At 38.2% G+C, this 27057-nt stretch overlaps 1 protein-coding gene across 4 annotated transcripts in view; it reads right to left on the reverse strand.

Moving 5' to 3' along the window:
* Window positions 1-495: 495 nt before the first annotated feature.
* The window catches only part of SNAP47 (synaptosome associated protein 47), a 74044-nt gene continuing 47482 nt past the window's right edge, over window positions 496-27057 (reverse strand). The window contains exons 5-6 of one of the 4 annotated variants that reach the window (XR_011169812.1): window positions 7890-8504; window positions 496-6615 (exon numbers count right to left, since the gene is read on the reverse strand). Coding sequence is in view for 1 of the 4 variants with exons in the window: in XM_069095896.1 (XP_068951997.1) it covers window positions 8358-8504 (147 nt within the window). In the remaining 3 variants the exon portion in view is untranslated. Of the gene's footprint in view, window positions 8505-27057 lie in introns of all 4 variants that reach the window. The other 3 variants (XR_011169811.1, XR_011169810.1, XM_069095896.1) reach the window with 3 other exon arrangements.

A 27057-nucleotide genomic window follows, 5' to 3' on the forward strand; every position in this document is an offset into this window, starting at 1 on the left:
AACTAACATATCAGTAATGCCATGCATTATTTTAGTACTTAGATGCTGTGAAGGAAAGAACAGAATTGCTTACTTTTAGTCTTGGAACCTATGAAAACTAAGAGCTTGCCCTTTATCTAAGACAATTATGAAGTAGGAGATGCTGCTGATTTTAGGGTCACTGGCAAGAACCATGCTTAGACCTCTAATGTGTTTTGCAATTTATGTCTATCGAATCAAAACAGATATATTAACTGCTAGTGGAGCTAATGCAGAACTAACTAGAGAAAGAGGTTGATAGTGGTTGGAATTATTTAATCAATAAGAATAAAATCTGATCATGTAAAAATTTACATTCCAATGGAAAGAAAGCTCTGAATGCAGACTAAGTATATGGTTGCAAACTTGAGGGCTAAAATGATAGGGCACATACTGATAAGGCTCTGAACAGACAACAAGAGCCCAACTTAATAAATATAACCATTAGAAAATTAGAAGATTAACATTTCCAGATGCTTATCAGTTTTTCACAAGTAGTCAAAGCAGTTTATTTTGGGTAGTGTTCAATATTGACATTCATTACAGTTGCATGGAAATTAGTAAACAATGCGAAACTAAGCACAATAATAAAAACTATTAAGAATATACAAGTGTTAATTCTTTTGGGATCATTCAGAATCAAAATAAATTAAGATATTTAATTCTACAGAAAACAATTTTCTGGTCTCAGAGTAAATTAATTCTATAAAAATGACTTTGTTCACACATTCAAATATAAATGTCTTAAGTCACAATTTCAATGTCTAGGAAATAAAAAGAAAATTAAAACAAATGAAGTTAGCAATACCATTACAGTAGAGACAAAAAATTATTTAATATAGAGTTAAAATAGCATTTCAGTGGCTCCTAAGGGTTACTTACCTGCAATGGCATGCTTTGAAGAGGATCCTTAAACTGGCCACTACATTACGGTGCTTTCCTGCCCTCTTCAGGAAAGCTATACCGTTTATGATTCTTATGACAAAGATTCTTAATAAGATAATTAAGCAGCCATTTGATGCTGCTTCTTTTTTGTGAAGTCAGAGAAGAGAAGTAAAGATGAAAGGAAAGGAATAACAGTATTTCTTTAGAAGTAATTAACCTACCTTCCCTTAGCTATGGGATTCTGCATCTACTGATAAGGACACATCTTTTTAGACTACTCTTTCTGACAACATACAACTCCTTTTCAAAGATAAAGTCATGGGTCAACAGAATTTTTTTTCTGTGAACAAAGAAGGCTTCACGCTAACTTCCTTCCTTATTGGATAGGTCCACTGTCTTCCTGTGGCATATTACCTATGGCATTACAGAGACTTGTCCCTTGTAAGACTTGTCAAACTTAGTGACCACTACCCACTTGTGGTGCATGTGAAAAATAATGATACTGTTGGAAGAGATATAAAAAGCACTGCTAAGGATTTTGAAGTCTTGGGCAAGAAAATGAGGACTCAGAGAAGGGGAGGGGGAGAGAAAAGGTGGGAGAGAGGAGGAGAAGGAGGGAAGAAGAAGAACAAGACAGAGAGATCACCAAGAGATACTATAGAGAACTGGGATCCAAAAAGAAAAATAACAATTGCCCACAAAACAAAAATAACAATTTCAGGAGACAAAATTCATGAAATGAATCAGTAATAAAATATATGAATGTATAAAATATACATAACAAAATGAGCAAAGGAAGGACTTAACAGAAGAAGGCAGATCTGATTTCACGGGTCACTACGATGGGGCTCATGACTAGATATGACTCCTGAAGTATACAATTCATCTAAAAAGAACAAAGCAGACAAGAGAGGAGGTGGGATACCATAAGAAAAAGACATACTCATGTGAGGAGACATAGGAGCCAGAAAATGGGAACAAGAAGTGGAAAGCAATTGAATGTATTCTATATTGGCAAAAAAAAAATACAACTGATATTGTCATCAGAATATACCACAGACCACTAAGTCAAGAAAGGGAAAGAGATCACAAGCTTGGCATGGTAGTATGACATAGCAGTGAGGAGAGCCTTTAGTTTTCCGGACATCTGGTAGAACTCTCTCTCTCCCCCCTCCTCCATCTCTCTCTCTCAGTATTTTCATCTTTTAAAAGGCACAGGGCACAAGAAGAGGAAGTGCTATTCTGAACCTGATTATCACTAACCACGAGGAACTGGTTGCTGAAGTAGACAAGATAATGGGAGCCTTGGGGGAAAGTGGTCACTCCACATCCTTAGTTTACAAAAGCAAAACTGGGCCCAGTTGCTATTTATCTTAGATTTTAGGAAATAATTTTCAAAAGATTCAGAGAAAGGACAGGTAGGATTTCATGGCCTAAGATCCTACACAAAAATTAGACCCTACCTAAGCACTTGCCATGTGTGAAGCAAAAACAAGGGTAGTATTTGATCACAATTCTCTGAGCAAGATGGAAAGGGAGAAGAGAGGTACTTCCATGGTGGCAGGACAGAAAATGACCAGGGTGAAATTAAATATATGGGGACCAACAAATGAAGAGCTGAGTGGTTTCTGCTCCTCCTTATCCTGGTCTCTGGTGGACTAGATTAGGAAGGATAGTACCAATGGCAGGGTAGAAGAGACATGTGGGCCAGGGAGTACAGAACTATGTGAAAAATCAAAATTATTCAGCTCTTTTCTTCCTGTTCTTTTCTGTTTCCATGGATGGCACAAAAAAAGGGATAACAGGGAGTTGAGACCCAAGATAATTAGGGAAATACAGAGAAGTACCTAGATGCCTGGATAAGCTCAAGATATAAGACCCAGACAAATTTTATCCCAGGCAGTGGGAGAAATGGCAGACACGACTGCCTCTGAAAGCCTGTGAAGAATGGAAGGAATGCAGCAGAACTCAGGAAGAGGAGCCTGGAAACTATCTTTACTCCCTATTCCTTAAGCAGGTCATCTATAGCCTCCCTAGTTGCCTTTGTTACCCCAGAGAAAAATGTCCACTCCAAAGCCCCGATGTCCTGAATAATGACTGCCACTTCTGGACCACAATTTCAGAAAAGCCTCAGTTGTCACCCCTCATTTCACTCTGTATTTTCTGGACACCTCCTCCTGGCTGATGCACACAGACTAAAAAGCCTAGGATGGGAGCAGCGAGGTGGTGCAGTGAATAGAGCACCGGCCCTGGACTCAGGAGGACCTGAGTTCAAATCCGACCTCAGATACTTAACACTTACTAGCCATGTGACCTTCAGCAAGTCACTTAACCTCAATTGCCCTGCCTTCTCCCCTCCAAAAAAAACATCCTATGATGGTGAAAGGCCTCAAGATCATGCCACATATATGGGGATTGGTTGAAGCAACTGGGGTTGTTTAGCTTAGAAAAAGAGAAGATTTAGCGGGTGGGCAAGATCTCTGCCTTCAAGTATCTGAAGAGCCGTCATGCAGTAAAAGGATCAGCCTTGTTATAACTGGAGACAGAAAGCAGAACCAGGAACAATGTATGAAAGCTGCAAAGACACAAATTTAAATCTGATGTCACAAAAAACAGCCCAACAACTGAAGCCACCCAAAAGTAAGGCTGGACCCTTGAGAACACAGCAAGTTCCCTATCACTAGAGGGCTTCCTGCAAAGGCTGGATGGCCACTTTTCAGGAATGCTATAGGAGTTTTTTGTTCAAGTATGAACTGAATAGACCGTCAGGTATCCCTTCGAGATTCTAAGATTCTCAAGAAAAATGCAATAAAGCATCTAGAAAACAAGCTATAAACAAGGAAGTTGGGAAGCAATCAAAGTTTCTGATACAAGTTATTTACATGCTGAAATTCTAATTTATTAGCTGAGACTTTTAGTAAGAGGGCAACTCTTGGACTGATAAGTTTACACTGCAATATCAGTAGATTCTAACCAGAAGCATACTAATTTTGGAGCCTAACTAATAATGAATCTTTCTCCTTCAGAGACAAGGATCTGGGTTAAAGCTGAGAGGTTAAACGACAAGAAGTCAGTTCGGGCAGTACCTGGATAAGCTAAGTTAATATACAATAGCTACTTTTAAATATGAGGTAGCAATGCCAAGAGCAGAAGCTGATTCCATAATAATAAGACTGGGCCTGGATAGTACTTTAAACTTGAAAATATTTTCAATCTCTGAGTTTAACTAATTTAACTAATGCCATTTTTCACTGTAAACAGTTCTTACCCTGGAATTCTCCTTCTTCTTGTATGAAAGCTTAGTCTAGCATTTATCTGCTTGTAGTCTACCGTGATCCAAGTAACTGTAGTAGAGAAGTTAGATGGAAGGGTTACCAGCTAGAAGAAAACAGAGTAAAAACTTGGGGTACAACTCTTAAAAGCTCTCCCCCGAGTAGTAGCTACACATAAACAGCTGAAACATGCCAGGCAATAGTTACACACATACATAAATTTGTCTTCTCGAAACGAGGACATCTAAGAGTAAACAAATGACCACAAGATGTGCTGCATTAGTAAATTTCAACAGCATCTGCCTAATAATGTGACTTTTTTCAGAAATTAAGGTTTTTCTGACCCTCACCCAGGGGGAATAAGAGAAAACCAGTGGGCACAATACAGGAATCCTGGCTAAGGGGTCTGTGTAAGACACTAGATTTTGGCATTTGTAAATCCTTTTCAGTGTTTAGCTTGACAAAGGGTTTGCAAAAGTTAGCTATGTTCTGTCTCCAATACTCAATGCCTAAGTGTCAGAAAATTTAGTCCTAGTCACAATTACATCCCTAAAGACATTGTGTTGGGTATGCCAAAATCTTTCTAAAATGAAAGGGAACACATCTCCAAAACAGGGACAATACTACTTTTCCTGCCTAATGCATAGCACTGATGTGAAAATCATGAGTTAACATATGAAAAGGCTCTTAAAATCAGAAAGCTCTATACAAAAGTAAGGAGGTATTATTACTATTTCCTTCCTCTACTAATCTAATAGATAGGGATTAGATCAACATCGAGTATTTAAAACATTTCTATGATCTCATTCCATATCTCTCATGTAAATTGATTGTTTTAATACAAAACAGAATCATAGCCTGCTAAAAGAATATTCAATAATTTTTTTCCCTAGTCTTTTTCGGGGGTCCTACCTTTATAGTCTCATGTCAGAATGGTTATCCTGATTTTTTTATAAACGTATGTATACATAAATACTAATACATAGTGTGTATGTATACACTTGTATGTGTGTTATATATATTTATAAAGAATTTTAGGGTTTGCAAAGTACTTTATAAACATTTCTTATTTGATCCTCATAACAAACATGGGTCATGTTATGGGCATAACCAATTCCATTTTACAGATGAAGAAACTCAGGCTAGAAGAAACTCAGGCTAAGAGAAGGGAAATGACTTGCCTATGGTCCCATGTCTGCTGAGCCTGAAGTCTAGGCTCTTCTCCACTGTGCCTTGTTGACTCATGCTATGAGTGCCCAAAGCAGGAGTTGCTAGCGGAGTATATACAGGCTTGCTGTGCTATCAGCCCAAGCTGAAAAGTGACCACAGCTCATGGAGAGAATGATGATTCCAGGTAAATTCTGGCTGAAAAGAGGGGGAGAAAGCCAAAGGTGTATGGAGACTTTTGTATTAATTTATGACTGCTCTCTTCAGTTCATTAATTAACTAATTAATGTAGATGAATAGAAGGCATGTGGGACTAATGATTGATTCAACTGTGGGTATTTCTATGGTATTCTGAATTGTTAGCATCCTGTGATGTCTAACCTCTTAGACGCAAGCTCCCTGAGAGCAGCAACTCTATATTTCTTTTCTTTGTGACCTCCTCCAAACCTAGTACAATAATTCGTGTATGTGGTGTGTTGTCTGCCTTTTTGGTACACTAAAAAAAAAAACCCTAGATATTCTAATAGGTGGTAAGACAAATACTTTAAGGGTAGATCTGACTTATCATATCTTCTTCAAAGGGATATGGATGGAAGCCACAGTGTTTAATAATGTGAAGAGATTTAAGCATTTACTTAGAACTAAGCTAAAATGTTATGAACCTCTAAAATGAGTAGTCCTAAGCTCTACAAAGCTCATCTATAACTGGCCAAGGAAAATGCTCCAAAAAGACATTGTTATTCATATGACCATCTTAGGAAAAATGAGTCTTTGAAATAAGTCAGGCTTTATTCCAGTAGGCCCAATTCTAATTTGGGGAGGAGAAGCTAAGTATAGTTTGAATGGAATATAAGGGGCTTACAGGACAATTTATAGTGTGTCTGGGTATTAGAAATTGTCCAGTCTCAATTCTGAGATGATGACCTTTTATGACTTCTGGAGGTAGAATGCCAACCTTCCACCAAGAAGATCTACCTTGTAGCACCATTCTTCTATCCACAATTTTTCAGTAGTCTTTAGGAAAATCATCAAGGTACCAAATATGCAAATACAAAGTGCCACAACCCAAAATGATACAGTGTTGGGTTGTTGCCAATATCAACAGTTGTCTAAATGATGACTTCAACATACCTCCAATTTTTCATAACAAGTTGTAACAACCCTTTATGCTTGTTAATGGGATAAAAATTAATCTGCAAATGCCAGCATTTCCAAAAAAAAGTTGTCTTGATAATATGTTAAAGATATTTCTTCATTATATTATTTCAAGAGTCTGAAAGTAAAACATTTTTAAAATGGTAATAAATCTTTAGTGCTGTATGTGATGAGAAGATAAGACGGTGATTGTGAAGGAATGATGTCCAGAAACAAATCTCCTTTTCATTACACTTTATATCCCCCCCTACCCCACCCCTACCTCCAGAATGGAATTTGTAGACCACAAGGAGCTTTGTTTCATAAGTAATTCTTACCAGGAGGAGAAAGCGTTAACTTCTGGTCTGCTAACTGAAACACATAAATCAAACCCCCCCAAAATCAATATAGGTTTTGAAAAGTACACTACATATAGCAGTTTTCTTTCAATTTTGGCTAGAAATGAGGCAGTAAAAGCAAAGACCAACATGAGTTTTTAAAATATACTATATAACTAGCTGCCCCTTTTTTATTTTTGGCTAAAGAACTGGGCAGTAAATGAAAATTTAAGGTGTTTATAAGATATCCTGGAGGTGTTCTCAGCTAGAAAACTGCAGTAAAATTAAAAAGAAAAATAGAACAGTCTGCTGGCACAATTTTATAAACCTACTCTATCAAAGAAAACCATCAAGAAAGAAATGGACTAAATTAATTTCCACATCTAACAGGGAATATATGTGATTGATGCCCAAACAGCCCCTGTAGCATTTTAAAGTCCCAAAGGGAATGATCATCCCAGGGTACAGGCACTACAAGGAGCACTAAGTTTTCAAGGGCTGGAAAGGAACTCATCTGAAAGCTTTTAAGAAAAATATTCAGAGTTTAATATGCAACCAAGCAATAGGTTTTATTTAAACAGGGTATGCCTGTACTCAAGAAGGAAGATTTGCGTTCTTCTGGGGGGCTTTAATTTTTCCTCTTCTGATTAAAATACAATCAACTTTCAAAAATGTACCTCACACTCTTGCAATAATTCAAGAAAAACAACTGTCAATTTTGTTTGTTTGTTATGCTAACATCTAAAAGGGGAAAATCCCAAGAAGCTGATATATGAATTACTCGAAACTACACAAAATTGTTTAAAATGGAATTTCTGCATTTGGTATTTTGTGTTACACTTCATGCCTATAGCTTCCATTAATACAGTATCCAGAAGCAAGAATACTTCTGCACTCCATCTCTATTCCACTACACAGATAGTAATATTTTTCTTCTCTCTCACAGATATAACAGAATGGTAGACTGGAAGAGATATTGGGGGTAAATTAGTCCAACTTTCTTAGTGGTAGTTTTTCCCATAATTGAGGAAACCAAGGCCTAAGGGGACTATGTGACTTGCCCACAGTCACTTACCTAATTAGTGTCAAAACCAGGGATTCGATTCCCATTCCAGGAAAACAAACAAATAAATGCACCACACAAGCTCACACATTGTAGGAGCTCTTAGAACTTAGGCATTCACACACAAAAAAGTTGTTCATTTTTTTTTAACTGTGAAGTTCCCCCTCCAAAAAACATCTACAACTTCTCCTTCGGTGCACGGGAATCTCTTTAGTGAAAGTCCTCAAGACCCCAGAATCACACATCTGTAAGGAGTCTTAGCGACCACTACACCATGATTCGAGTTCCTGCTGCTTCTGCTGGCTTCCAGACATGCATCCCATCCTGGAAGTGATTCCCCAGCGTCTTCTCTATAAATGAAGACTACAGAAACAATGAGAAAACAGCACAGGAAGGTAATCACTTATCCTAAAAACAAAGTCACTTGTGTCTCCTGAGAGGTTCATGTTACCACCACACCACCGGCTCCCGCCTGAGGTGCTAGAGCAGCTTCCTCATCCTACGATTCTGCTTGTCGATAGTCAGGGTCGAGCGCTCCACGGAGGAAGTCAGGCCGTCGAGGACTTCATCCTGCCTCTCGAGTTCTGTCTCGGTTTCTAGAGCAATGCTCTTCAGTTTCTTCAAGATCTATCAGAGAAACACAGTAGTATTCTTCAAATGCCTATTCACAATCAAAGGGAGTAAAGGAGAAGGAGTCTCTTGCACCCATACATATATATACTCAGGTTGTCCACCACACCTGAAATGTCCTACGTTGGAGATGTTACCTTCTCCATGAAGCCTGCTCAGATTCTTTCCTAGATATCACAGCAAAATCTTCCCCAAATTACCCCGTATTTACATATCTGTATACATGCTGAACTCTCCAGTGGAATATAAGCTCCTTAAGGGCAGAGATCTGTTTTACTTTTGTCCATGTATTTCAAGCACCTAAGATAGGGCTTAATTAATAAACATTTGTTGAAATGAACTGGCCACATGATAAATTAAAAAAACAAACATCCATATACAAAAAAGAAAACACTGGAGTTGATGTGAACATGGAAAGAACAAAGATATATAATGGACTGGAAGACCACAGGGCCTCATGGGAAGAAATGCTGTGAGACTGCACCTGGAAAATTTTATTCAATTCCAGGCAATACCACACCCACTACTGACAAACTAGGGTGGAGAAACAGAGAAAGCAATAGAAATAATCCAAGGGTTGGTGGGATTGAAGACAGATGAAAAGAACTAAATCTATCTTGGCTGACATTGGAAAGGAGATGAAATCATAATGTAACATACACTAAAACCTGTTCAGTCAAAGATAAATATTAAACAGTGGTACTACTGACTAAAAAAAACTGAGTTTTAAAAAGAGTGAGGCTTACTGACGTACGGAGTAAACCTGCTCAAACTGAAACGATATTACTGAAGATACTTAAAATCACAATGACCAAATCACCAAAGAAGTTAGACAGCATAAAAAAAGAGGACAGGCCTGCTCAGAGTGATATCATCAAGAAACTCAATTCTTTCTATAGTTTTTCTGACTTTATGCCATATTCCTCAGATATTTTCATAAACTAATGGGGGCAAAAATTTTATTGCAATTCCACTGAGCTTAATCATGTTGTTAACTATTACTTCAATTCGATAAATGTTTCCAGGACCTGAGCATAATTTTAAATCCATTCAACTTGACACTAAAAGAAGGATGCATTTTAAAAGAAATCTCAATGACAGACCGCTAATAAACAACATCTTTAGTAAAATCTACAAATCATTTATTGGGTCAACAAAAGGGAATAGGAGAATGTGAATTAGTAAATGGGGACATCCAGTATCACACCTACTTTCTCCCAATGGATCAATATCTCTACAGATAATTACCAAATATTTTGTTACTATGGTCATTAACAACAATATTTGTGTTTTTAAGGTTAAAAAACTATACAATTACTTCACAGAAATAATTGCTCCCATTTGGCTCTAACCCTCATTTACTATAAATTTATCATCAACACAGAAAACAGCACATAGGTTGGGGTCTGTCTGATGGCCAGCAGAGGAGAAATGATGGTATTTAAATGGGAGAAAGCCTGATCTTTTATAAATGACATTTGATTAACCTTCCTAAAACAATGTTGAAAAATATGGCTGGTACAGTCTCAAAAGTAGACTTAATGTGATCTGGAATTGAAGCATTCTCATACATTCTTTATCATCAGGTAAAAGAATAAATCACTGACAAAAGGCAGCAATCTCAGAAAACAACACTTTTGTACCATGAAGGAGCCCAATGCTGGTAGAAGCTCCCTCAGTTGAGTCACTTAAAAAACTGGACAGAGCCCTGGAAAATATACTGTAGGGAACAATCCAGTTTTGGCAGAGGGGGATGGACTACATGACCTAATACAGTAGGTCTTTTCCATCTCTTATTTCTATGATCTCATATGGCTAATGCCCAAACAGCATAATAATAATTTTAAAAAATTCTAGTTCACCACTATGGCATATAGGTTCCTACATACCATTTTTTTATATGGATAACCATCAATTCTTACTCTCCCTCTCACCATTTATCAATATTTCCTTTGCCATGAGAATAAAATGAAGGCTCATTCACACTGAATTTTTCTAAAATGTTTTCCAATAGATGCAGTCTTTTAAAAAGCTACCTGGAGCTTCATCTGAAGTTCACAAACTGAAGCCCTTCCACAAACCGAGCCTGTGAGCTGTTCTCTAGGACGTGCACTCCTCAGGAAATGCTTTCTGAATGTACTGCAAAGAACTGATTTTAAACTACAAAATATATATTTTTTAAAAGCAATTGGGGTTAAGTAACTTGCTCAAGGTTACACAGCCAATTTTTTGTGTGTGTGTGGGTGTTAAGTATCTGAGGCCGGAACCGATCCTCCCGACTCCGGGCCGGCGCTCTTACCCACTGCGCCACCTAGCTGCCCCACTAAAAAATATTTTGAAGCAATGAACTTCTAAACCACAAAAAAAAAAAAAACCCAATGTAATGGAAAGAATGCCAGCCTTAGAATCATAAAGAAAGAGCTCCAATCTCGGTTCTCCCACTTACTCCCATGGTCACAATACTGAGCCTGCCTGAGCCTGAGTTTCCTTCTCCATACAATGTGGTTAATAACACTCCTGCTACCATAAAACATAACCTCTCTGCCATTCACACAGAGTAAGGTTTAATGTGGGGCTATTTGGGATGGTGATTTACTTTGCTGTTATGCAGTCGTTTCAGTGGTGTCCAGCTCTTCATAATGCCACTCGGGTTTTTCCTGGCAAAGCTAGTGGAGTGGTTTGCCACTTCTCTCTTCAGCTCATTCTACAGATGAGAAACTGAGACAAACAGGGTTAAGTGACTTGTCCAGGGTCATACACTCAGTAAGTGTCTGAGGCTAGATTTGAAGTCTTCCTGACTCTAGGCCCAGTGTTTTATCTACTGTGCCACCTCGCTGCTCCAAATAGGTAATCTACCTGGCTTGTTTACCCCTCCTTAGGTCAAAAAGGGAAACTTCTAAAAGTCACTCAGGTGCAGTTCCTCAGATGCAGGTAAAAGACAGCCGAGAATCAAGAAAAACATTTCACTGGAACTGAAGCAACGTAAAACAAGAACAATCTCACACACAGCCCTGAGCTCAGGCTTATCCCTCCCCCCGCTGCGCCATGATGTGCTAGATAAAGTACTGGATCTAAGAGTCTGAAGAACTAGGCTTAAATCCTACCTCAGACGTCTACTTCACTGTATGATCCTGGACAAACCATTCACTCTCTCAAAGCCTGTTTCCTCATTTGTAAAGTGGAGGGAAATTAATACCTCATAAGGTTTTTGTGAAGGAAGCCCTTTGCAGACCTTAAACTGCTATATGATAGGAGATAATGCAGCCATCTACTAATAGGATTCTTGTAAAGAAAGCACTTTATAAACCTTAAATCACTAGGGAAATGGGAACTATCATCATTATTACTCTTTTCCCTATGAAAGAATAATTTGGGAGCTGTGAACATTCAAGCCAGAAATGTGAGTTCTGAGACATTTCAATTTAATCTCCTTTTAGAAGCTGTGAGCAGGTCAGTTGAATTAGTTAAATTAGATCTTGCACAGGATTAGACAAGAGTTAGCTTTCATCTATTTATATATATATATATATATAAATGAAGAAACTGAGGCGCAGAAAGGATAAGGAACTTGCTGAAGGCCACCTAACAGTAATCATTAGAGGTGGAATCTGAACTCAGGTCCTCTTTCCCCTGTACAACTTTTGCCCACTATCTTTGATGAGGCAACAAATCTGGCACCGAAGTATGGGATCACCAGCAAGTACTCCTAATTGCCTTTAAACCCAGCCCCCTGGTATCTGAAGCCAAGCTCACGCCATGAGCTCCAGCTCAGAAGTATCTTCAGTCAGGACATGACCCTGATTAAGTGGTCCTTCTCACCCATGGCTGCCAAACTCCCACCTTTGCTCCCCTAATCCACAGAATGCAGAGCTGCTCTCTACCAAGGCAGCGATTCTTTTTCCTTATTACCTTTGCTCTCACTTTTGTACCTATTCACCTTAGGTCTCCCTTCCACAGCTCTTTTCTTCCTTTGGAAAATGAAGAAACTACCTGTCACCCAAGATCTCTCTTCTCTGTGTCAAGAAGTCATTATTAATTATTTACTATGTGTCAGGCACTATGCAAAGTGATGGGGATACAAATACAAGCAAAAAAGACAATTCCATATGCCCAAAGGGCTATAAACAATTTCATAACCTTTGACCCAGCAATACCACTTCTAGTGTTATATCCCAAAGAGATCATAGAAGTGGGAGGAAGACCCATATGTACAAAAATATTTATAGCAGCTTTTTGTGGTGGCAAAGAATTGGAAATTAAGAGGGTGCCCATCAATTGGGGAACGGCTGAACAAGTTGTGGTATATGCATGTTATGGAATACTATTGTGCTATAAGAAACGAGGAGCAGATGGACTTCATATTTACCTGGAGAGGCTTATGCGAACTGATGCTGAGTGAGAAGAGTAGAACCAGGAGAAATTTGTACACAATTACAGACACAACATATGTGTGAAGAGTAACTTTGATAGACTGGACTCTTCTCAGCAATGCAGTGATATAAGTCTCATTTAAAAGACTCATGATGGAGAGAGATGTCTATATCCAGAGAAAGAACTGAGTTTGAATCCAGATTGAAGGAAACAACCTGATCTTTTTCCTTTTCTTGTTTGGTTTTATTTCCTCTTTACCATTTTTCATTCCATCTGATACAATCCGTCTTTATAACCTGACTAATGTCTCATGTGAAAGTATTTGCAGATCCTATACTTGACTGGATGCCGCCACAGGGGTGGGAGGGCAAGGAGGAGGACAAAATTTGAAACTCAAGGAATTGTGGAATTGAATCTTGTAAACTAAAAGTAAACAAATTAATAAAAAAATTTTTGAAAAAAAAAAGATAATTCCAGCCCTCAAAGAGCTTAGATTTTTAATGTGAGAAGACAACATATAACAGGGAGCTGAAGGAGGTTAGGGTAAAGAGTAGGAGTCAAGGTAGGAACATCTGGAGAACAAAGGATGGCTCATCTGGGCCCTTCCTTAAAATGGAGATTCTGGGAAGAAGTCAACCAACGAGAGAAGCACAGGAGTGAAGGGAAAGAGCAGCTGAACTATGGGGGCAATGTCTGGAGAGTACAACGTACAAGATATTCATGTTAAACTACTCAAGAAAGAAGTCCCTATTTGATAAGAACTTTTGAGAAAACTAAAAAGCAATTATGGCAGATATGAGGGTTAGATTAACATCTTCCACCACATTCCAAAATAAACTGAAAGTGGATACATGACCTGAATATTAAAAAAAATCATACCAGATTGTATAGCTTTCATAGATGTGGGTAGAGGATAAATTTTTAACCAAAGGACAGAGGCAATTACAAAAGATAAAATAATTTTGATTACACAAAATTGAAGAACTTTGAATAAACAAAATTAAGGTGATATATAATAATAACTAACTGGAGAAATGTTTGTATCAAATATCTTTTAATAAAGGTTTGATGCTCAAAATAGACAGACAACTAATAGAAATATATAAGACCAAAATCCATTCTCCCAAGAGAGAGGTGGTAAATGGATACGAATAGTTTTCAAAAGAACTGCAAACTACATTTAGCAAATTGGTAAAGATGACAAAAGAATGGAAAAGTTGATGGTAATTAAGATAGACACACTGTTAGTGGAGCTATGAATTAGTATAACCATTCAGAAAAGCAATTTGGAAATATTCAAATAAAGTGACTGAAATGTTTAGGTTCTCTGATACAGGGATTCCATTGCCAGACATTTATATCAAGAAGGTCAATGAAAAAGAGAAAGGTTCAAAAATATTTAAAGTAGCACTTCACAATGGTAAAGACCTAGAAACAAACTAGATGCCCACCAACAGAGGAATGACTAAAAAAACTGGGGTACATAAATGTAACGAAATATTATTATGCTGTAGGAAATAGCAAACATAATAAATACAGAGCATGGAAAGACTTAGATGAAATATTGCAAAGTAAAGTTAAGCAGAGCCAGGAAAACAATATATATGACTACAGCTATATAAATGGGGGGAAAAAAACAGTCACAAAGCCAATTAAAACTGAATATTGCAAAGTTATAAAGAACAAGCTTGACCCCAAATAAAATATTTGAAAATATACATACGCCTTCCCCTGTCCACCTTTGCAGAGGTTGCGTTCCAAGTGTGTGGACCGTTGCATGTAATGTCAGATTTTTTTTTCTGATATATTGATTGGTTTTGCTGAAATTTTTTCTCTTCTTCCTCTTAAATTTTTTTTTCCCTAAAAGATGGCTCTATGTTGGGGAAGAGCGATACAGGGATGTAGACAAAGTAAAGCAAAATGTTTAAATGAATATTATTATAAGATTTTGTCCTTTAAGAGGGCTTGAGCACTTACCACCTGAGGACTACTCTCAATAATTCTATGTATTTCTGAATAACTCCATGTATAGTTCCAATAGTTATACTCCTACAGTTAATAGCGGCAGATGGGTAAATTAACAGACTCTTAAGTTAATTGACTCTCTCATAAACAACTTTTTAAAAATGACAAATGCAGAAACAGACAAATTCTTAGGTCTCTGCTTTATTTCTAACATAATATACTACCCTAGAAGAGTAGCCACACTTGCTCATTTATGGTTAAGATGCAGTTGGTTAACATACAAAATCTAAATTCCAAAATCAACCCTGGATATTCCAAATAAGTTAAAATCTTTTTTTACTAGACTGTGTTGCCCCTCTTAAATATACTGCATATTTGTTTCACTGCCACTTGGGATACTAGTAATATATATATATGCACATATATGTATGTATGTATGTGTTTCTATTCTATTTCTATATATATAAATGAATTCTTTATTGATGAATTCAAATGAACTCAAAAGAAAAGCACTCAATAAGACAAGGAGAGGCAACATACAGTAGTTGATAGTCAACCCTGGGTTCAAGTCTACTTCTGGTGCATTCCTGGGCGCAAATCATGTAACCTCTTGGTGACTCAAGCAACTGTCAAAGCAGTTACTGATCTTTCTTGGTAGAGGAGGTTTCTTTGTGGGGAACACTATATATCAAAGAAATCACTGGTCCAGACTCCCCCAAAATAAAAAGAAATCATCTCATAGAAATGAAAGCCTTTAAACAGAGAAATCATTCATCAAAAAGTCTCTAAGACATTTGGCTTGTCAATAATAAGACTTGAAACTAAGGACTGGAGGCTGATAATAAAAATTCCAAAAGAATGAAAATCATATGAATAAAAATTCAAAACCGTTAGCATCTCTGAAATCTTGGTAAAGATCCTTTTTCCTTTACAAGAAGGACTGAAGTAATTAAATGGCATCGTGTGAATTCCATATAACATAGGATGGAAAGAATGGAAAATCTGAAGTCTGGCCAAACCATAAAAACAGTTGCTACTTTTGCGGCCTAGGATGACAAGCTGTCTAGTCATCAATGCACAAATTCTACTAATGTACAACTGACCTACCTATCAGCCAAATCCTAATTGGGTTTTAAACCAATGATTAAGATTCAAAATGAAGTCTTCCTCTAGGTTTAGAAGAATCATGGGTTATTAAACAGACCTGCTCAAGAATGGTATTTCCAGACATATTCTTACTCAATTAGAATATCAACCAATTAAAACCAGATTTTATACACATACATATATGTATGTGTATATAAATATATGTAAAAAAATAGAAATACACACGTACACACACATATTACTAGTATCTCAAGTGGCAATGAAACAAATATACAGTATATTTAAGAGGGGCAGCACAGTCTAGTAAAAAAACTGGTTTTAGAGTCAGAAGAACTAAGTTCAAATCCCAGCTCTTGACCTCTGAGCCTCAGGATCTATAAAATGGATATAATAATACTCAAAACTACCTACTGCACAGGGTTATAAGGAAAGTGCATTGAAAACTTTAAAACAGTACTAAAATATGAGTTACTAAATATACACAAGTCATATAAACATAATTGTATGGAATTCAGGGTATTTATGGCATCCTATCTGATACTTCCCTACCCCTCTAGCCATATATTACTATATGATCTGTATTCTAGTTTGAAAATGTCTTTGTGCCCTATGCCTGGACCATCCTCCCTCCAGAATTCTGTCTGGATTACCCATGTGCCCAATACAAACATCTCCTCCAGGAAATCTTCAAGGGTCCTCCCTTGTCAGTAATCACTTTCCCCATAGTCTTAGCACTTTCATTTACCCCTCTCTGAGAACTACATTACACAAAATTGCATAAATGCCTCTGTGTTTGGGTTTCATTCCTCTATTGGACTTTGTGGGCTGGATCCATGAAGGCAGACATGTTCTATATCTAAACTTTTTATCTCCCCGTGGGTGCCTGGTACAGTGCTCTGGATACAGGAGGAAGTGCTTAACAAAAAGTCTGCTGAATAAATGAATAAACTGTAGAGAGAAGCACCTATTTAGAAACCAGAGAAACACGAAAAAAGCTCTTTATAATTTGGAGTACAGCTAAGAGATTAGGGAAAAGGAGAAAAGGATAAAGCCATAACAACAACAAAAACCCCATAAATTACTGTTAGAATGATGTTTGAGTCAGTGAAAGGTCAACTTCTGGGAAAGGTGAGCAGGGTTGAAATTATGTGGGGATGATTCAGTCAGGATGTGGAGAGGCACAGTTTGAACAAATACAATAAGATGCCTAAGGCAAAGATGTAGAGAATCAAGAAATCCTTTAACTGGCCTGTACGTGAGAGCTAAAGCTATCCTTCCCAAAACAAATCTGTAAATGCAAACAAGATGCAAAAGACTAACAGACATAATGATCTTTTGGACCATTTTTATGCCCAGGATAATTTATTAGTGCAGCTAATTTCAAAAAAGGAAGGACAATAAAAGTATGTCTAGCTTAAATAAATAAAATGTTCACCTTTAGAGTTCTGAACTTGATCAGGACTTACTAATAGCAAATTTGTGGTTAGCTACTAGCAGCTTCTGATCTCTGGGTACAAGCAGCAACTGACATCCAAGCATGGCACTGTCTCAGGGAATCCTTGGCAAAAGCCGGTAAACATCACAAAATGCAACAAGCCATTAAATAACATGGCACTATCATAGTCTGCTCGGAACTAGGCTGTGATTAGCCTAACAATAGTGTTAAGTCATGTGCCCTGGGTTGGGTATGCCAGTACTCCAATCACTTTCATAAGTCTGTAAAAACAAAGTATCTTTAAAAAGTACAGTAGAGGGGCAGCCAGGTAGCACAGCGAGTAAGAGCACCAGCTCCAGTGTTGAGAAGACCTGGAGATCGAATCCCGGGCTCAGACACTTAGCACCCACCCAGAAACACCTGGCCGTGTAACTTTGAGCAAGTTACTTAACCCCAATTGCTTAGGGGCGGCCAGGTGGCTCAGCGAGTAAGAGCACCAGCTCCAGTGTCGGGATGACCTGGATCAAATCCAGGCTCAGATACTCAGCACCACACCCAGAAATAATAACTGGCCGTGTAACCTTGAGCAAGTTACTTAACCCCAATTGCTTAAAAAAAAAAAAGTACAGTAGAACTACTTACTCAAAAGATGTTTACATAAAAAAGTTTCCTTTCAGCCTCCTCCTGTAGTGTCCCTCCCCTGCACATGCTCATGATGCTAGCCCAAGAATCAGACATCCTGGGCTATATTCCTAGATGTGCCACCAAAGGAGACCTTGAGAAACTCACTTCCCACTTGTGAGCTTTATTTCACTCAGCTGTAACAAAGAAGAAAAGCTCCCTGTACTTCTGAAGAAATATGCACTGAACAACTGCTCTCTAGCACCTTGGTGCTTCTAGACATGGCAATGCTGCTGTCCCCTGTCACCTCAAGACACAAGCTCCAGTTTTGGGGACCATCCTGTAAGCAGCCATCACACATTACAAGTACTGCTCATTTGGTTATTAAGCTGAGCCTGAAAAAGAAAGAGTAAACTTTTTTTTTGCAGTAAAGAATTATCAACCATTTCTGAACAGACAGAGCTTAGATAAATCAAGCTGTCTGCAACTTAGAATAGTTCTACCAGTTGGGGCCATTAATATCCTGTAGCGAAGGAAAGGAAAAATTTTTGGCTTTCACCACAGTCAAACCTCTGGAGACTATAAAGAACATTCTATGTTATAATTAATCATATTCAGAAAACAAAGACCACCACCAAAGGCTTATATGTATACTTTCTATTTCACTCTTTGTAAGTCATCCCATAGACCATCCATATACCAAGGACTACCTAACTATGGTTTATGGCTAAAGGCAAGGATAACCAAACAACCCAAGAGAACACCAACTGGGGTTAGTGTGTCAATCCCTCTTTTTCTTTTCCATGAAACTTAACAATAAACAGGTTTATCAAGAGAAAGGCAAACCAACCAGGGGCTTTTTAGTATGAAACAAATAAATTATTATGATGACATCAGAAGAAAAGTCCTTGAACTACTAACATAATAACAAGTACATGTAAATGTACTCAACTCAGAAACTACCCATTATTGGCAAATGACACTGAAACAAGTTAAACACTAAAATGACAGTGACACTGAAGTAAGAAGTGTCGAGAAACTCAAACTTGCCCCTTTGAAAAATGGCTTAGAGAAGTCCTGCCTATGCAGATTTGGATAACTCCTAACAGCATTCAGGCAGAAAATGGCCACACAACTAACTCTCATTTCAATGAGACTTACTTATAACTATCCCTTTCACACTGCAACTTTCCCAGTCACAGCTTTGATACAAGACAGGTCAGCATAAGAAATTAAATGGGAATTTGGGGAGAGTTTTGCAGAAGCCACAGATGACATGAGAAGGCCAGCAAATGACACAGAGCATAAGACCAAATATTTAACCTAAATTTTACAATAAAGTACTATAAACACCCCATAAAAGAAAAGATCAGACTGCTTCTCTGATACAAAAGAAGGGCCACAAAATTTTATGTGAATTTTCCAGATCACAGAGGCACTGTACTCCTAACCCCCGTGATGTGAAAGGGATAACTGTATTCTGCTTAGCTCAAATAAGACATCGTTAAGTCTCTGGCCTCTCTTCAAGTTTGATGACACTGCCATGGACTACAACTTTAGTGCTTCTTCAAAGATCCAGGGCTTCAATTCAATTCACTTCAATAAACATTTATGGGCCTCTCTCCCATAAATACATGCTAGGGAACACTAAATATTGGAAAAATCGTGGAAGGATATGTGTAGGATTTTTTTGTCCTAAGCCTTAAAGAGAGACAGGGATAGCAGAAGGTGAAAAGCCAAGGGGGACACCAAGAGCAAATGCATGGAGATAGAAGACAAAACAGAACGTGTGCACAGGGAAGGATGAATTCTGCTACTTCTGGTTTCTCTACTAAGAATTAAGATGTTTCTCACTGGAAATTAAAGAAAAATGAGTAAAAAAGAACTGACAAGCAAGAAGATAATAAGAGAGAATCTAGCTGCCTTAGATGAATCCAAGTCACTTGGCTCAGATGAGCTATATCCTTGGACAGTGAAAGAACTAACAGTTGTAATGCTGAGCCACTGGCAGTAATAACAGAAAAATTGTGAAAACAGCAGTAGTGCCACAAAATTGTTGAAAGACAAATGACCCAATTTGTAACAAGGGAAGAGAGGGATCTGCAAACTACAGACCAATACTCTGATTAAAAAGAAACTTCTGGAACATATCTTTAAAAGAGGTAATAAGCATCTAGAAAGGGCAGTAATGATTACAAAGAGCCAGCATGGTTTAATCAAGAACATCCCAAACTAACTCCATTTGCTTTTTTGACAAGACGACTAAATTGGTAGAAGAGGAAAATGCAATAGATAGATAAATATAGATGGATAGATGGATGGACGGATGGACAGACGGAAAGACAGATGGACAGAAAGACAGACAGACAGATGGATGGATTGATGGATAGATAGATGACAGATCGATAGATAGATGGATGGATAGACAGATATATATATATACATATGGACCTGTACTATTCATCTGAGGATCACACTAAAGAAATTGGTCATCAGACAATTGACCTCCAAGTTATGAAATTTTTTTAGGCCTTAGCATCTCGTGGAGCTCAGTCTGCTAAACTGCAGAGAGGTATAGTCTGGTTTGGTAGGATGAGTAGCCAATAGTGTGACATCTCAGTCTTTCTCAACTTGTGCCCTAGCCTTACCACCCTACATCAAATTAGCTATAAGCTTTGTCAATTCTGCTTCCACAATATCTCTTACACCTATTTCCTTCTTTCTACTCACATGATCAGGATTCTAATTCATTCGCTCTTATCACCTTTTACTCAGACTACTACAGTGGCCTCCCAGTTGGCTTCTCTGTCTCCAAGGCTGTCTTCTCTTCAATCTCCTCTTCCTCATGGCTGGCAAACTGATAGTCTGAAAGCACTGATCTGACCATGTTGTTTCCCAACCACGTCAAGAAGCTTCAGTGGCTCACTTTTGCTTTTAGGATAAAATGAAAACTCCATTTGCCATTTAAAGCCCTTTGTGATCTGAGTCCATGCTATCTTTCCAGACTTATTTGATAAAAATTTCAGCAGCTATCTAATCCAACCATACCCAAAAGGAATCACTACTATAACATGTATGCTAAGTGGTCATTCCAGACAAGCCAGCCTAGCTAAAGCATCAAAGTACCCTGAGGCAGAGAGAGAAGAGGCAGCCTGTGTCAATGTAGTCAAACCACCATCATTACCACCATTTTCCCCTCAGATCCTGATGAGGACATACCAACATCCTGAACCCAAAAGCCTTGGGAATAGCAGTGCTTGCAGCCCAGTGTCCTCATACATCATCTTGGGAAGTAATTTTACTCTGAGCTAGCAACTGCTCCTACAGATGTTATGGCCACAGCTACCAAAAACCCAGAAAAGCAAGTGCTAATTTGAGATAAACACTTTATCAAAAGTTTTACTAAAATTGAACACACACACACACACACACACACACACACACATCACCATAGAAAACCTTAAGTTTGGGACAGTGTTTTCTCCACCCCAGGAAACAGAGCCCAACTTTAATATTAAAAATCAAGGAATAGGCCGGAAAAGAGCAAACAACAACAAACAAAGAACCTGAGCACAATCCCCTCAAAAAATAAAACTACTATGGCAACAGGGAAGATCAAGATACAGACTTAGAAGAAGATCCCAATGTCAAAACAGCTAAAAGAAAACTCTCATAGAAAAACTTGAATTAGACACAAGTACAACAAGAATTCCTGAAAGAGCTCAAAAAAGGATTTTAAAAATCAAATAAGACAGAGAGGCCAGGTAGCACAGTGAGTAAGAGCACCGGCCCCAGAGTCGGGATGACCTGGGGATAGAATCCGGGCTCAGACACTTAGCACCCACCCAGAAACACCTGGCCGTGTAACCTTGAGCAAGTTACTTAACCCCAATTGCTTAGGGGCAGCCAGGTGGCTCAGCGAGTAAGAGCACCGGCTCCAGTGTCGGGATGACCTGGAGATCGAATCCCAGGCTCAGACACTCAGCACCACACCCCGAAATAACTGGCCATGTAACCCTGAGCAAGTTACTTAACCCTGATTGCTAAAAAAAAAAAAAAAAAAAAAAAAAAAAAGGAAAGTGCCTACATATCATATTTTAAGAAATTACAAAGAAAAACTGCTCTGATATCCTAGAATCATAGGGTGAAACAGAAACTGAAAGAATCTACTGATCACCTCCTGAAAGAGATTCCAAAATGAAAATGCCCAGGAATACCATAGCCAAATTCCAGTGTTCCTGGGTCAAGAAGAAAATATTGCAATCATCCAGAAAGAAACAATTTAAATATGATGGAGCTACAGTCAAGATCACAAAGATTTAGAAGCTTTTACATAAAAGGAAAGGAGAGTTTGGAATATGATATTCTGGAGGGCAAAGGAGATAGGATTACAACCAAGCACAATCTAGCCAACAAAACTAAGTATAATCTTTTTGCAGGGGAAATGGACATTTAATGAAATAGAGGGCTTTCAAGCATTCCTGATGAAAAGACCACAGCTGAACAGAAAATGTGACTTTCAAATATAAGACTCAAGACAAGGATAAAAAGGTAACACGAAAAAGAAATCATAAGAGACACTCAGAAAGGTTAAACTGTTAACATTCCTATGTGGGAAGATGATACTGCTAGCTCCCAAGAACTTTATCATTATTAACAAGGAGTATACACAGACAAGAAGGCACAGGTGTGAGTTGACTATGATGGGATGAGTTAAAAGAAAATTAAGAGATGATAAAGAATCATGCACTGAAAGAAGGGAAAAGAGAAAGGAAGAATGGGGGAAATTAGCTCATAAGAAAATGCTTTCACAGTAGGGAAAAAAATGGGGGGATTGGCAGACAGTGTTTGAACTTCACTCTCATTGGAACTGTTTCAAAGAGGGAAAAAAATACACATTCAGTTGAATACAGAAATCCATCTTATCCAACAGAGTAGTAGGAAGGTAAGGGGATAAGAGAAGCTGGGGATGAGGGTGGCTGATAAAAGGAAGAACAAATTAAGGGAGACTATGATGAGAATAAAACAGACGTTTCAGAAATGGGATGGAGAAAGGAGGGGGAGAAGGATAAATAGGAAAAAAACAGGATGAAGGGAAAAACACTATTAATAATCATAACTGTGAATGGGAATGGAATGAACTCACCCACAGAATGGAAGCAAATGGCAAAATGGATCAGAAACCAGAATCCAAGAATATGTTGTTTAAAAGAAATACATTTGGGGCGGCTAAGTGGCATAGTGAGTAAGAGCGCCGGCCCCAGAGTCGGGAGGACCTGGGATTGGTTCCGGCCTCAGATACTTAACACCCACACAAAAAAAAACTGGCCGTGTAACCTTGGGCAAGTTACTTAACCCCAACTGCTTTAAAAAAAAATACATCTGAAACAAAGACACACGGGTGGAGCCAAGATGGTGGCATAGAAGCAGGAAAACTCCGTGTGCTCCCCCCATAACCATCTCAAATACCTATAAAAAAATGACTCTAAACAAACTTTAGGGCTACAGAGCCCACAAACTGACAGAGAGAAACAAATCTCACACTGAAGGCAGCCCAGCAGACAGACAAGAAGGGTCCATTGCAGCAGCTTGGGAGCAGAGCTCAGCCCCACATAAGCTCACAGTTTTAGCCCCAGGGCACCCTGACCAACAGCTGGAGGGACTTTGGGAGAGTGGATCACTAGCAACTGTGGCGGTTTCCAGAATTATCAATCCATAAATGACAAAGATAAAGTGAGAGGTCAGTGTGGATTTGGGAACAGGGGGTCAGTCTCTGCTCCTGGGGCGGGAAGCAGTTGAGGTGCAGCTGCATGGCTGCTTCAGAGCTCCTGGCTTGCAGATCGTAGGGGGACCAAGCAACCATTCTGAGGGGTGATCACTCTTGCTTTAACCTGCTTGGATCTGGATTGCTGTCTAGGGTGGAGGTCCTGGGGTGTGTGACCAGGTGCCAGAGCCAGTGGAGGCTTTACAGAGGGCAGCCAACTCATAGTTCTGGAAGCTGAGAAAACCCTAGCAATTTGGGACAAAGCTCTCCTCTCTGGAAGCAGAGTTCTACTGTGACAAAAAGCTAAGTAACTGAGTGGCAACATGAGCAAGCAAAGGAAGCAAAGCAAGTACAGCACAGCAATCCAACTTTAGATTCCTATTTTGGGGACAAAAAGGATCAAAGCATGAAACAGGAGGAAGACAATCAAGTCAGAACTCCTGTACCAAAAGCTTCCAAGAAAAATATGAGCTGCTTACAGGCCATAGAGGAGCTTAAGAAGGATTTTGAAAAACAAATAAGAGAAGTAGAGGAAAAATTGGGAAGAGAAATGAGAATGATGCAAGAAAATCATGAAAAGAGAGTCAACAACATGACTGAGGAAAATAACACCTTAAAAAATAGACTAACTCAAATGGCAAAAGAGGCTCAAAATGTCAATGAGGAAAAGAATACCTTAAAAAGTCGAATTTGCCAGATGGAAAAAGAATCTCAAAAGCTCAATGAAGAGAATCATTCCTTCAGAATTAGACTGGAGCAAATGGAAGCTAGTGACTTTATGAGAAATCAAGATACTATTAAACAGATCCAAAAGAATGAAAAAATAGAAGGCAATGTGAAATATTTCACTGGAAAAACCACGGACCTGGAAAATAGATCTAGGAAAGATAATTCAAAAATTATTGGACTACCTGAAAGCCATGGTCAAAAAGAGAACCTAGAAATCATCCTTTAAGAAATTCTCAAGGAAAATTTCCCTGATGTTTTAGAAACAGAGCGCAAAATAGAGGTGGAAAGAATCCACCCATCACCTCTTGAAAAAGATCCCATAAAGAAAACTTGTAGGAATGTTATAGCCAGGTTCCGGAGTTCCCAGATCAAGGAGAAAATATTACAAGCAGCCAAGAAGAAACAATTTGAATATTGTGGAAATACAATCAGGATAACACAGGACCTGGCAGCTTCTGCATTGAGGGACTGAAGGCCTTGGAATATGACATTCCAGAGGTCAAAGGAACTGGGATTAAAACTAAGAATCACTTACCCAACAAAACTGAGTATCATGTTTCAGGGGGAAAATATGGTCATTCAATGAAATAGAGGACTTTCAAACATTCTTGATGAAAAAAACCAGAGTTGAATAGAAAATCTGACATTCAGATACAAGAAGCAAGAGAAGCATGAGAAGGTAAACAGGGAAAAGAAATCATAAAGAACTTATCAAAGTCGGACTATTTACATTCCTACATGGAAAAACAATAATTGTAACTTATGAAACTTTTCTCAGTATGTGCATAGTTGAAGGGAATATAAATGTGTGTATATATATACATGTATATATGTACACATACATACATAGGTCTATATAGGAGGGTATCTGGACTATGAATACATATGTGAGTGTGTGTATATATGTGTACAGGTATACATAGACAGAGGGCACAGAACCAGATTAATTAGAAGGAATGATACTTAACAGGTGAAATTGAGAGGTGAGAGAGGAATATAATGAGAGGAGATGGGGAGAGACAGAATGGGGTAATTTATCCCATATAGAAGAGGCAAGGAAAAATTGTTACAATGGAGGGGAAGAACAGGAAGGCAAAAGGGAATGGGTCAACCTTACTCTCATTGAATTTGGCTTAGGGAGGGAATGACATATATACTAAATAGAGTATCTCACCCTACAGGAGAGTAGGGAGGAAAGGGATGAGACGGGGGATGATGGAGGGGAAGGCAGGTTGGGGGGAGGGAAGTTGGAAGCACACAATTTTGAAAAGCGACAGGGTCAAAGTAGAGAACAGAACAAGTGGGGGGTGGGATAGGATGGTGGGTAATATAGTCAATCTTTTACAATATATCCACTATGTAATTGTTTTGCATAGCTACACATGTACAACCTATATTGAATTGCCTATATTCCCAGTAAGGGTGGGTGATGAGGGAGGAAGGGAAAGAATCTGGAACCCAAAATTTTAAATCAAATGTTTTTAATATATATATATATGTATATAATTTTTTTTTTACATGCAACTGGGAAATAAGATATACAGGCACTGGGGTATAGAGATCCATCTTGCCCTATTGGAAAGTCAGAGGGGGAATAGGGGAGGAAATAGGAAGAGAGCAGATTGGGGAAGGGCATATACAGTGGGACTGTGGTTTTGGGGTGGTAGGTAGGGGAAAGACCAGGAGAAAATTTGTAACTCCAAATCTTGTGGAAATGAATGATGTAAACTAAAAATAAACATAAATTTTAATTTTAAAAAATTGGTTAAATTTATTAAAAAACAACAATAACAAATTACCAGCATCAAAAATGAAAAGGGTATATATATACCACCAATGAAGATGAAATTAAAGCAATTATTAGGAGCTATTTTGTCCAGTTATATGCCAATAAACTTAACAAAGCTAAGTGAAATAGATGAATATTTACAAAAACTTACATTGCCCAGATTAACAAAAAAGGAAACAGTATATGTAAATAACCCTATTTTAGAAAAAGAAATTGAATAAGCCACAAAAAAAAAAAACCTCCCTATGGGGTGGCTAGGTGGCACAGTGAATAGAGCACCGACCCTGGAGTCAGGAGGACCTGAGTTCAAATACAGCCTCAGACACTTGACACACAACTAGCTGTGTGACTTTGGGCAAGTCACTTAACCCCAACTGCCCACCAAAAGCAAAAAAAACAAAAAACAAAAAAATTCCCTAGGACTAGATGGATTCACAAGTAAATTTTACCAAACATTTAAAAAACAATCAATTTTAGGGGCGGCTAAGTGGCTCAGTGAAAGCTGGCCCTGGAGTTAGGAGGACCTGAGTTTGGTTCCGGCCTCAGACACTTAACATACCCTGGGCAAGTTACTTAACCCCAACTGCCCTCCAAAAGGCAAAAAAAAAAAAAAAACAACCAACAACAAAAAAACAAAAAACAATCAATTTTAATACTATATAAACTATTTGGAAAAATAGGCAAAGAAGTAATTTTACCAAATTCCTTTTATTGCACAAATATGGTGCTCATATTTTGTTCAAGAACAAAAATTAAGAAAACTATATAC

This window comes from Petaurus breviceps, unplaced genomic scaffold (assembly GCF_028583685.1).
Source record: "Petaurus breviceps papuanus isolate PSGF00001 unplaced genomic scaffold, PetGlider_PUasm1.0 227, whole genome shotgun sequence".
Lineage (NCBI taxonomy): Eukaryota > Metazoa > Chordata > Mammalia > Diprotodontia > Petauridae > Petaurus > Petaurus breviceps.